Genomic DNA, 12,672 nt, shown 5'->3' on the forward strand with positions numbered 1-12,672 from the left:
AGCAGGAATTGCAAAGTGTGTCCTACCACACCCAGCTTTCTCTTAATGTTCTTACCTCACCAAATTATCTTAATGGTTTTATGGTTTTTGTGGCTTTTTTTTTTTCCTTCTGGTACTAGGGCTTGAACTAGAGTCCTGACATTGTCTGTCCCTTACCATTTTCACTCAAGGTAGGCACTCTACTATGTGAGCCACAGTTCCACTGCCAGATTTTTGCTGGTTAAGTGGAGATAAGAATCCCAAAACTTGGGCTGGGGATATGGCCTAGTGGCGAGAGTGCTTGCCTCGTATACATGAAGCCCTGGATTCAATTTCCCAGCACCACATATACAGAAAACGGCCAGAAGTGGCATTGTGGCTCAAGTGGCAGAGTGCTAGCCTTGAGCAAAAAGAAGCCAGGGACAGTGCTTAGGCCCTGAGTCCAATCCCCAGGACTGGCCAAAAAAAAGAAAAAAAAGAAAAAGAATCTTGAAACTTTTCTGCCCCTTGCTGGCTTTGAACCTCAGCCCTCTGATTTCAGCTGCCTGAGTAGCTAAGGTTACAAAGGAGAGCCACCAGCAGCTGGCATAACCAGTCTTAAGTGCCCTTGAGGCCTTGAAGTGCCTTCAGTTGCACCCCTCTTTCTGCAGATCAACCCTACCTTGGCTGTCCCGAACCTGGGAGGGCAGCCCGTTGCTGGCTGCCTTCTGCCACCCCCTGCTGGTGAGTGTAGAACCTGCCTTTACCAGCTTGTCCTTACAGTGAGCCTATCTTTTTCCTTAGATCTTACTTCTGATCGACATCGAGCAATCCTACATCAACACAAACCACGAAGACTTCATTGGATTTGCCAAGTATGTACTATTGGGGCAGTTCTGGGTGGGCAGTGTGCATGCACGCACACACACATATACACACACCCCTTCCCACCCTCTCCACTGTCTCCGTGGGAGGCAGTGGACTTGGGAATTCCCTCACAGGGTCTCTGTGTGTCTGGGACCCAAAGTGAAGCACAGCTCCCCATGCTACTAACTAACTCTGGAGTTAGTTGAAGTGAATGAGGTAGTCCTGTGGTCAGAAAGGACGAGGCAGGCACAGCCGTGCCCCTCCCCCTGAAGGACTTGTCAGAGCCTTTCTTGGACCAAAGGCCATTTGTCCCAGACTCAGCCCTTTGCCAGACAGCGTCTCACTGGCTCTGGGCCTAGACACTGCTGTTCAGGGGCTCTGTGGCTTCAGAGCATCTAGGATTTAAAACCAGAACCTGCTGGGTGCCAGTAACTCATTATGTCATTCTAGCTACTCAGGAGGCTGGGGTCTGAGGATCGTGGTTCAAAGCCAACTTGGACAGGGAAGCCTGTGAGATTTTTGTCTCCAACTAACCACCGAAAGGCTCAAAGTGGAGCTGTGGCTCAAGTATTAGGGCGCTAGTCTTAAGCAAAAAAGCTCAGGGACAGCAGGCAGGCCGAGTTCAAGCTCCAGGACTGGCACACAGGAAAAGACCAACCTGGGCCCAAAGCAAGGCCCTATCTGGAAAACAGCTAGAGCCAAAAGGGGATGCAGGTGTGGTTCAAGTGCTGCCTAGCAAGTGTGGGGGCCTAAATTCAGCCCCAAGTGCTGCCAAAACGGTGGTGATGGTGATGATGATCGATGACGACAACGACGATGATGGCAGTGGCTGGTGATCTGGGTTTTCATTCTCCATTCCATCAGCCCTGGGCAAGCTCAGCCATCATCCCGATAGTTCTGGTGGCTTCTGCAAGGCACAGGCAGTTAGTACACGGGGCACTGGACGAGGGCCTCTGGAAGGAGAGGCGCAGCCTTGGGCATTGGGAGGCGACTGGTGGCCTAGGCTTGGGCTGGAGATCCCTGGGCAAGCTGAGCTGATGAGCGACTGTTGCGTGCTGGCCACATTAAAAGTAAGCGGAATGAATGAATGAATGAATGAATGAGGGCATGCTCAGAAACTTCTCCCTGAGCCCATGTGGGCCCAGGGCCCTGGCCTAGCTATCCTTGCTAGGACTGGGGTTGGGGCTCTGTCCAGGTTCTCAGATTGGGGGAGGGAGGCAGTGGCTCCTCCCACTTCTTCCAGCTGCCATGTGCCTGTGGTTGACAGCGCCAATCCCTTCTTGGATTGGTTTGGTGCCCTCCTCCCCATCTTGGCATCTCTCTTCTCACGCCTCACCCATAGTTCCTTCTCACCCTGTCTCCTGTTTTTCCCTTGATCACTCTACTCTTTCCTCCGGATTCCGGGCCCTCCCCACTTCCCCAGCTGCTACTATCCTGAGGAGCTGGTCACCGGGTGGGTATTGCCTGCTGCGTGCCTCTCCCTGCTGTGCGAATGGGGGTGCTGGGGCTGGGTGGCCCCATGCCCCCCCACAGAGCAGTCTTGCCAGAACCGGGCCAGTGCCAGGCACTAAGACAGGGACACTGAACGAGCCAGTGTAGCCTCTGCCTCTTCAGGAACACCAGGCGGGGCAGATGCAGTAGTGAGCTGCTTGTCACAGGGAGATGACAGGTGGGAATGATGGGGAGACGGGGGCCTGGGATGGCCAAACTGTTAGGCCGAAGATCCAGAGAACCAGAGGCAGAGGCCCACAGTAGTCTTCCCCAGGTGACCGGAAGCCAGAAGCCACTCCTCCCAGGTGGAGGGCCAGGCTGAGGGCAGGAATTGGCATTCCCTCCCAAGGTACCTGGAAATCTCCAATTGGGTCCAGGCAAAGGGAGAGGTGCCAGGGAGCCAGGGAACCCTAGAAAGGAGTGCCTCTGGGACCTTGATGCCCTGCTGTGCTGCTACCTCACCACACCCTGCCCACCAAACTCCTTCTGCTGCCTCTGACACCCTGTGACTATCCCACTGATTTGCTTGAGACAGGAAGATCGAAAGTTCCATGCTAGCTTGAGCTACATAGCAAGAACTGGTCTCAATAAAACACACACACAGAGCTAGGAGCTGGTGGCTCGCTCCTGTAATCCTAGCTACTCAGGAGGCCAAGATCTGAAGATTGAGATTCAAAGCCAGCCCAGGCAGAAAAGTCTATGAGACTCTCAGCTCCAATAAACTACTCAGAAAGCAGAAGTGGCATTGTGGCTAAAGTGGTAGAGTGCTAGCCTTGAGCACAAAAAAGCTCAGAGACAGCACCCAGGCCCTGAGTTCAAGCCCAGGACCAGCACACTCTCTCTCTCTTTCTCTCTCTCTCTCTCTCTCTCTCTCTCTCTCTCTCTCTCTCTCTCTCTCTCTCTCTCTCTCTCTCTCTCTCTCACTCTTATCGAACAGTCAACTTGAACCTGAAGGACCACCCCCAAAGGCAGGCAGCAAAGGAATGAGACCAAGCTGCTTTGCTTAATTTCATACTCTTCTGATACTGTGTCCAGCTAAAGTAATAAGAAAATATGTGACAGCTAAATAATAGGAGTTAAAATTGCTTACATGCAGTGATGTGATTGTTGGAGCAGACAATATATTAGAACCAGAGCTAGGCACAATGGCACATGCCTGCAGCCCTGGCATTCAGGAAGAGGCAGAGACAAAAGGACAGAGCTCAGGCTAGCCCCAGCTTCATAGCAAGTATTAGGGCAGCCCAGAGCTACATAGCAGGACCCTCTTGAAAAGAAAAGGGGGGAGGAAGAAGGAGGGAAGAAATATATCAGAACCTCACTGGTAGGTACACACATAAAGCCATAACCATCTGTACTGCCTATGTTCTAGCCAAGAAATAGGGTGGATGAGGGAGAGGGGGCATGGTCTGTGGCAGTGGCGTGGCTTGTGGTATGGTCTTGGCTCCATGGTAGAGCATTTGCCTAGCATGTGCATGGCCCTGGGTTTCATCCTCAGCACTCCAAGAGAAAAAGAAAGAAGCCGGGTGCTGGTGGTTCACACCTGTAATCCTGGCTGGCTACTCAGGAGACTAAGATCTGAAGGATTGTGGTTCAAAGCCAGCCAGGAAAGTCCATGAGACTTATCTCCAATGAACCACCAGAAAACCGGAAATGGCACTGTGGCGGAGTGGTAGAGCACTAGCTTTGAGCTGAAGAGCTCAGGGACAGTGCCCAGGCCCAGAATTCAAGCCCCATGACCAACATTTAAAAAAAAAGAGGGCTGGGATTATGGCCTAGTGGTAGAGTGCTTGCCTCGCATACGTAAAGCCCTGGGTTTGATTCCTTAGTACCCCATATATAGAAAAAGCCAGAAGTGGTGCTGTGACTCAAGTGGCAGAGTGCTAGCCTTGAGCAAAAAGAAGCCAGGGACAGTGTTCAGACCCTGAGTCTAAGCCCCAGGACTGGCAAAAAAGAAAAAGAAGTCTGGAAAGATGGAGAACTGTAGACATGAGCCTTGTAGAAGCTCTCCAGTTGACCCTGGCAGTCGTCAGATGAGTGGTGTTTTCTGGCCAGTGGCTGTGCCACAGTCGATCTCTACCACTCGCTTGACAGCCTTGTCTTAGAGCTGCTTACATCCTGGCATTGGGGTCAGAGACGGGAGATTGGGAAGCAGATCTAGGTGTCTGTTCAGGTTTCTGGGGTTACCTGACCCCCTACAGCTTCTCCTGCACCCTCCCCCCCACCCCAGCCCCAGCTTTCATTGACTGAAACAGAGAACTTCAAATACAGACACATAAACCCCAGCTCAGGCAGATGTGTTTTCTTCTTCCACGTGCCCAAGCTGTTTGCCTCTGACGCCATTTTGCATGCGGGAAGCATCTGTTTGCCTCTGTCCATAGCGGGTCATTGAGTTCCCCAGGGAAAGACCCCCCACCCGGGCCTCAAGGGCCTCGTCACTCCCACCTGTCATCCAAATGCACCGTCTCTGCTTTGGTTTCAGTGCCCAGCAGAGGAGCACGCAGCTGAACAAGAAGAGAGCCATCCCAAACCAGGTAGCTGACCAGCTATGTCCACCCTCCACTCCACCCTGGGGGTGGGAGGGCACTGGGGGTGACCAACACACACCCCCTGGCTTTTGACATGGGCAGTGCGGCTCCTAGCACCAGGCCATGTTTCTAGAACATGCTGGCACTCTAGTATCCTGGGGTGGGGAGAGGGGGAATTTCACACACACCCCTGACATCAGAAGCCAAGGGTAGAACTTGATCTTCAAGGCAGAAGTGTCAAGGGGTCTACAAGGAAATTGGGTTTTCCAGCTCCTGCCCCAAAGATCGGAGGCTTGTAGGTTTGGGGCCACTGGCAGCTCAGGGAAGGCTGGGTAGGTTGCATCTCGCACCTGCAGCCTTGCTGTCTTGCCTCACTAGAGGCTTTATAAATGCCAGTGTTAGATTTTTTTGGGGTGGGGGGTGGTGGAGGTTGGTTGTGGGGCTTGAACTCTGGGCCTGGGTGCTGTCCCTGAGCTCTTCAGCTCAAGGCTAGTAGTGCTCTACCACTTGAGACACAGCGCCACTCCCGCTTTCCTGGTGGTTTATTGGAGATAAGTCTCACTGATTCAAGCTGGCTTTGAACTGTGATCCTTGGATCTCAGCCTCCTGAGCAGCTAGGGTTACAGGCCTGAGCCAGCAGCACCTGGCTAGAATTTTTTTTTTTTTTTTTTTTGAGAAAACATCAGCTTTGCAAAGTTTCTGCCACCGTTCCCTCCTCCTCAACTTTCTCCACATCAGGCGGGGTGGAGGTGGGGCTGGCTGTTTTATCTTGCACGATTCTAGAGCCAGATAGATAAGAGAATGTAACCGCTGCATGATTATTTTGTTGTGTTTTGGGTTTGTTTGGTTTATTTTTTTTGCTTGCCTAGGTAATAATGTACATTGTTGCTTTTTCTTTTATTTTTGTGAGATGATAATGAATTAAATATTAACACCATGAATATAATTAATAGCATGTAATTTTTTTTCTTTTGCTGTTTTTTTTTCTCCCTGCTCTTCTCTTCTCCCATTATTGTGCTTTTTCCTGCTTTTTCTCGGTCCCCTCATGTACCCTTCATCTCTTTTCCTCCGCCTACTCTTCCTTGATTTACCCACACCCTAACTTTGCATTCTCAAAGGGGGAGATCTTGGTAAGTACCTGCTTAGTGTGGTAGCAAACCTTAGAGATTTCCAGTAGTGACAGGGGCCCTGCCTACCCTGTAACAGTCCCTTTTCCCAAAAAAATAACAAAAAAAATTTTTTTAAAGAATCAAACTAACCCCAGCGTCTGTCAAATTTACACGTGCTGGTTGTCTGTTGCTCTCATACAAATGCTAACCTTACCGCCGTCTTTGTGGAAGGCCCTGTCCTCTGGCTGATTCCTGTAGGTTCAGCCTCGGTATCCTGTAGTTGAGGGCTGGCACATATGCAGCAGACACTACCCCTACCTCCTGTCTGCTCCCTGGCCTTCATGATGCCCAAGATCAACTGGAACTCGTTCTCCACTGCCTCTCCTCCTTCTGGCTCCAGTGCAGACATCACTTACTGATCAAAGCATGATTTTCATACACAAAAAATCTGCTCTTTTCCTCCTGTGCTGGCAGTCAAGGCTAATGGACTGAGGCCTTTCCCTGTGGTGCCTTTCTTCCATTGCACAACCCTGGCAGACAGTGCTAATCATTCCCAGCATTCTTTCCCCATAAGCCTGCCACTGCTTCCCATTCTGTAGCCAGTTGACTAACTGCTCAAGGTGTTGTTGTTTTTTTTTTTTTATTCACCCCTGTGATGCTCCCTTCTGTTCCCATGGCAGGCCTGATTAATCACTCTTTTTTCTCTCCTTGGGTAGTGCCACTAGCCTCCCTCCTCCACGGCAGATAAGACAATTGGTGAGGCTGTCCTGCTCTGCAGTCTCCCTCCCATTATCCTTTGCCAAGGACAGACATCACTAATTGATCCTAGCTTTTTTTTCCTGCCATGTCCCCCATTTTCATCGCAGTCCCCTGGGCAGCTTCTCCTAGGTCAGCTGGTGAGGCCCATGAAGGTGTACTACTATGTTGGCCATCCTTGCTGTAGGTAACCCTTCCTTGTGCGAGGTCCAGTGGCCCCTCATCTATGAGAGCTGAGCATGTCCAAGGTGTCCCCTGTAAACAGCCCTCACAGAAGCCCCCTTCTCCAAGATAATCTTCCTAGGGCCAGCCACTGAGGACTGGACAGGCCCCACCCCTCCCCCTCCTCAATGACCTTCCCGGAGCTCCAGCGTCTGTTTGGGAGCTGAGCCAGCTCTGTGCCAGGGCCTTGATGTGTCTGGATTGCAGTGGGTGCTGACAGGGTCCCAAACACAAGCCCCAGCTGGCTGGCAGGCGGGTGGATAGCTGGGAGGCGTAGATCTGCCTTAGGCTTTTTCCCCTTTCCCCACATCCTGTGCCCCTCCCCCACCCTTCTGTTGCCTCCAGCAAACAGACCACTCCTGGATTGATCATTCTTTTCCCTCCAGAATCCTCACCCTGGCCACAAAGCTATGAGTGCAGTAGTAACCTCTGGGGGAGCCCCTGTTTTAATTCTTTTTTTTTTTTTTCTGGCCAGTCCTGGTGCTCGGACTCAGGGCCTGAGCACTGTCCCTGGCTTCTTTTTGCTCAAGGCTAGCACTCTGCCACCTGAGCCACAGCGCCACTTCTGGCCGTTTTCTGTATATGTGGTGCTGGGGAATCAAACCCAGGGCCTCATGTATAAGAGGCAAGCGCTCTTGCCACTAGGCCATATCCCCAGCCCCTGTTTTAATTCTTGACTGAGACCCTCACCCTTGCCCTGCCTGCCTCCTGACCGAGTTCACTGCTTCCGGCCTGTTGTTCATGCTGCCCCAGGCTGGTCCTCGCGCATTCCTTCCTAACCTCCTCAGTCCTTGGGGTCCTGCCCCCCATCCTGCCTCCCCAGCTTCCTCCTTAGCCCAGTCCCCTACAGATGTGCCCCCCAACCTACTGCTCCCCAGGAAGGAGCTCTACCCCTCACACAGGAAGCTCCCTAAGTGGCTTAAAGGGGCCTGACCTGTACCCTGAAGCCTGGCCAGCAGACTATGAATGACCCTACGCTCCGATAAAACCTGGCAGGCCAGGCCCCCGATGGACAGTCGGGCTGGCCGTACCCCAGGAGTGGGCAGGCCCCTGATTCCCCCCCACACACACACTGTTATCCATGGCTGGACTAGGTCCACTGTGCTCTTGCTCTGCCTGCCTGGGTGGGGCGGGGCGGGGCTGGAAGCTGAGCTGCTGGGCCTGTGTACTCTGAGCCTCCATTCAGTGACCCATCCTGGGGGGAGGCTGGGATCCAAGAGCATGATTGGCACCCTAGGCCTTCAGGGCCAGAGCCACATCAGGCTAGAATAGCCAGCACGAGTCATCCACCCTGTCCTTAAGGGAGATACAATGACCTTGCAGTGGCCACCAGCCAGTCCCTCTTGCTGACTAGGCAGCTCCTAGGTCTCTGGTCCTGACATTTCTTGTCATGTAAGGAGGAGAAGTTGTAATGAGGGCAGCCAAGGGAGGGGTAGATGCTGTCCCCATCCCCAGCCTTCACGGCCTCTGTCACCAGGCAGCCACCAGGAAGGGCAGGGGCTGAGGGCTGGCATGAAGAGTTGCCAGGCCCAGGAGGCAGACAGGTTAAGTAAGCAAAGTGAAGCTGTTCTGGGAACTACCAAGAAGACATCCAGGCCCCAGTCTGACCCCTGGAGGCTCCAGCTAAGTGTCATCTCCTGCCTGATCCCACCGAGAAGGGATGGGGGCTGAACGCCAGCTGTTCCCAGCTGTCCTGGCCACACATACACAGACTGCCCTGCCTGTGCTTCCCACTGCCTCCCACCCCCTGTTTCCAGTCCAGAGTGGTGAGGATCCCCAGAGAACGCCCCCCCCCCCCCTCCCCAGGCTACCTGCAACTAGCCTTCAGGTGAGTCCCCGCACAGGCCTGGCTTTGACCTCCATGCTGGTGACAGCTATGTACAGACAAGCCCCACCCATGGGGACTCCTCCCCCAGACCCAAGCTGTCATTCAGAAAAATCTGCCATCACCCCTCATGGTGGCCCAGAGAACCACCATCTTTGGCCCTGTTTTCCCAGGTAGAGGGGCTCCCAGGCCCTGGTGACACCGAGCAAAGGCAACGGTCAAAGCTGTGAGTGTGGGACCTTTACTACTTTGTCCCAAAAGGAAGGCAAGCAAAAGCCAGTATAAACCAGGTGCTGTGGCTCATCCCTGGCCCTAGCTGCTCAGGAGGCTGAGGGCTGAGCATGGCAGTTGAAAGCCAGTTAAACTACTCAAAAAAGAAAAGCTGCAAGTGGGGCTGTGGCTTAGCCTTGAGCAAAAAGAAGCTTGGGGACCCCACACAGACTCTAGTTCAAGCCCCAGGACTAGCACAAAAAACAAAAACCACTTGAGGATCTGGCTGACCTCTCTAGTGACCGCCATCTGCAGGGTGTGTCCAGTGTGATGGAGGCTTCATCCAGAGAAATGCAGCTCCCCAAAAGTCACGCGCCCCAGACAGACCCTTGCCTGGGGTCCCTTCCTCTGCCCCCCCGGCAGGCGCCTGCTTCATCCCTGTGTTGGTAGAGCCAGCCCTGAGCACCAAGGAACCCACAGGTCCCAGTTTCCCCCATCCACCTCTGGGGCCAGGGACTTGCTGTCTGTTAGTCTGTCTGTGTGTCTGTCCGCACACCTAGCATCTTCAGGTCTCCAACCTGGCATGCTTGGGGCAAGGCGGGTATGTGGCTTGGAGCTGGAGCTGTGTGCCACCATCCCTGGCTTCTCGCCTTGCTGTGGGGGCAAGGGCATGGGTTGCTGTGCTGGAGGGGGTGGCCCCAGGTACCAGGGTGCTGTCCCCCACTAAACCACACCATCTCCTCCAGGTGATCCGCAGGGGCTGGCTCACGATCAACAACATCAGCCTGATGAAGGGGGGCTCCAAGGAGTACTGGTTTGTGCTGACGGCAGAGTCACTGTCCTGGTACAAGGATGAGGAGGTGAGTGGAGATGGGCAAAGGCAAGGTTGAGCAGGGTTGAGTGTCGTGGCACACACCTGTCATCCCAGCACCTGAGAGGCTGAGGTAGGGAGATCTAGAGGCCAAGGGCAGCCTGAGCTTCTGTGTGAGCCCAGATCGGGCACTCTGCCCTGGCGTGGGAGCTTCATTGCCTCAGTGAAGCTGCACTTCTTTGGGGTGATAGCTTGTTGTTCCTCGGACCACCCACAGGGGGCGCTGATTCTCTCTGTAAACTGTCAACCTAGGCTGCATTAGGTTGGGCTATGTGTTTGAATCTAACGGACAAGGCACTTAGACTCCTCAGCTCCTCATGAGCTTGGTGGCTTGGTGGCTGTGGGCTGCAAGGCTGTCCAGCGCCTGGGCTCCATTTTGCCTGCCGCCACCTTTACGTTAGTCCCCTGCACGGCCCAAGATGGCTGCCCCCACGTTCCGCCTCACGAAGGGAAAGATGGGCCAAACCCAGAAGGCATGTGCTGCCTCTATTGATGAGCTCCTGATGACACGGCCAATGTGTGGGGGAGACAAGAGTGGGTGTCTGTAACTTCTGAGCCCGAGAGCTCAGGATGGGCAGTGAGGGCTCTCCAGGCTCTGGGACAGGTGATTGTCTTGTCCCTGCCTGGCTCCTAGGATGTGCTCAGTGGCATATCCTGGTGGTCCCCTCCCCTGCTATGGAGACACCACACCACCATGCACAGTGAGAGCAGGAGTTCAGAGGCAGGGCCCTGGCCGACAGGCCAGGCATCCTTGGAGGTGGACCAGCCCATGTCCTGGCAGCTCGACTCAGCGAGAGGGCAGGTGGCAGCGGTTTGTCACGGACTCTGGGAAGGAGCAGCCTGGTTGTCTAGTCCCTGCCCTGTGCGAGGCTCACAAGCTGGGAGAGGCCAGCAATAGAGTGGCCTCTTCTCCCCCCTTATAAACCCTCAGGCCTGCCTGGTGGCTGGGGACAAGCCCCCAGCAGTGTTTTTTGTCTGGTCTCATAGAACTGAGCGCCCTCCCTGCCCCCCGTACCCCTTCCCCCTTCAGCTGATGTGATGGGGGGTGGTGGCTTGGGGTCCTTCCGCTTCATATCAGGCCACAGACTCATCCTGCTAGTTCCTGGGACTGTAGGAACAGGTGCCCCATTAAGGGCTATTCTGAAGACAGAGTTTGGGGTGAGCATTAATGAGGAGATTCTGGGTTCTATGAGCCCAAAGAGATTGGGAGGCCAAATGAAGACAAGAGCAGATGTGGCCTGGGCCTCCCCCAGGAAGCTTTGCTCCCCATCTCTTGCTTCTTGAAATGGCCTGGGTGACTGGGTGGGGCTGGCCCTTTCTGTCCTGGCAGCGGGGGCTTGAGGGCTGAGGCCGTCCTGAGCCCCAGACTCACCCCTGGGTGAGATCTGAGCCCATTTGTTCCATGGAATGTTAGCTGCCCAGGGCATTCTGTCCTCCAGGTGGGACCCCAAGATTGAGAATCCTTGGGTTTTTTTTATTTGTTCTTGTGCTTTGTGCTCAAGGCCAGCTCTCTCATACTTGAGTCACAGCTCCGCTTCCGGCTTGTGGGTGGTTCATTGCAGATGAATGTCTCACAGACTTTCCTGTCTGGGCTGGTTTTGAACCGTGATCCTCAGATCTGAGCAACTGGGATTGCAGGCATGAGCCACCAGTGCCTGGCCTCTGGGTTTTGCCTCTAGCACACGCATACACACACACACACACACGCACACACACACTGAAGGCTGTTCTCCTTTTGTGGTAACTCAGAGGTATTGGTTGGGGGGGTCTTCCTGGGGTCTGGAAAAGAGGCTGCTCAGCCCCCCACAGCCACACAAGCCCGATCTTAGGAGATTCTCTTCTGTACTCTGAGTTGGAACCCCTGGTGTTTCCCCTCATCCATGCATCAAAAACAGGACCTGGGCCCTGGGGGCCAGCCGGATCCTGAAAGGGGCCCTGTGTGCGCCCCACACACAAAGCAGGCTGAGATCAAGAGGAACCTGTGAGATTTTGTGGTCTCCCCCCTCCGCCTGGGGACCAGGTGACCTTGGTAGAGAAGCCAGGGAGAGAGAGGCAGGACAGCAGGATTTCTTTATTCCAGAAATGAACGTGGGGACATTTCCATCTGTAGGGCAGGGTGAGGGGACCCCCACCCCCCCCCCAGCCCTAGGCCTCCCTCACCCTCTACCTCTTCTTCCCACCCAAGCCCTTCTGTGCTCCAGAACCTTCTGTGCCAATCTTCACCCCAGTTGAAAAAGGGATCATGAAAGATGCCACTCACCTCTGTCTGGGGTCAGCTTGGCTCTGGGGGTGCCAGGAAGGGCTGGTGGCGAGTGGGGGTGCGTTCTGATGTGTGTGCCGAGCCCAGCCTAACCAGTGTGCAGACTACTGTACACATCAAGCCTCCTGAACAGGTAGTCTGAACACTGGGATGGCGAGGCCAGCCGCCTGTCCGTCCCAGGACCCACGGGACAGTCCTCGTGCAGGCGTGGAAGCCGCTGCTGCTCCAGCCGCCACCGCCATCCGTCTCTTCTGACGTGGCGGGGCGGGCAGGCTTGCATCTGGAGAAAGTTGTAGATTTTCAGGAAATCCAGGGGCGGGGGTGAGAGGGGGGGGGAAGGGCTGGGGGCCTGCTGGTGGCCTCAGCCGAGGGGGGGTTAGGGAAAAGGGAGGGGCGCATGCACGCCTACGGGTCTGCGTGGTGTGTGTGTGTGTGTGTGTGTGTGTGTGTGTGTGTGTGTGTACGCACGCGCGCGACGTCAGTGGGCCCAGGCCCAGGCCGCAGGAAGGCAGCCACAGCAGAATTACACTATAAACATTTCCAGATGTGGCGTCTCATTCGGAGTCTGGATAAATGGC

General features: G+C 54.5%; 1 protein-coding gene across 10 annotated transcripts in view; it reads left to right on the forward strand.

Moving 5' to 3' along the window:
- Dnm2 (dynamin 2) overlaps window positions 1-12,672 on the forward strand; it is an 80,291-nt gene that overhangs the window by 50,919 nt on the left and 16,700 nt on the right. For 6 of the 10 annotated variants that reach the window (XM_048342215.1, XM_048342217.1, XM_048342221.1 and 3 more), the window contains exons 12-15: window positions 763-833; window positions 4,796-4,847; window positions 5,960-5,971; window positions 9,710-9,823. In XM_048342215.1, the coding sequence (XP_048198172.1) occupies window positions 763-833; window positions 4,796-4,847; window positions 5,960-5,971; window positions 9,710-9,823 (249 nt within the window). The remainder of the gene's footprint in view (window positions 1-762; window positions 834-4,795; window positions 4,848-5,959; window positions 5,972-9,709; window positions 9,824-12,672) is intronic. The other 4 variants (XM_048342219.1, XM_048342225.1, XM_048342218.1 and 1 more) reach the window with 1 other exon arrangement.

This window comes from Perognathus longimembris, chromosome 3 (assembly GCF_023159225.1).
Source record: "Perognathus longimembris pacificus isolate PPM17 chromosome 3, ASM2315922v1, whole genome shotgun sequence".
NCBI lineage: Eukaryota > Metazoa > Chordata > Mammalia > Rodentia > Heteromyidae > Perognathus > Perognathus longimembris.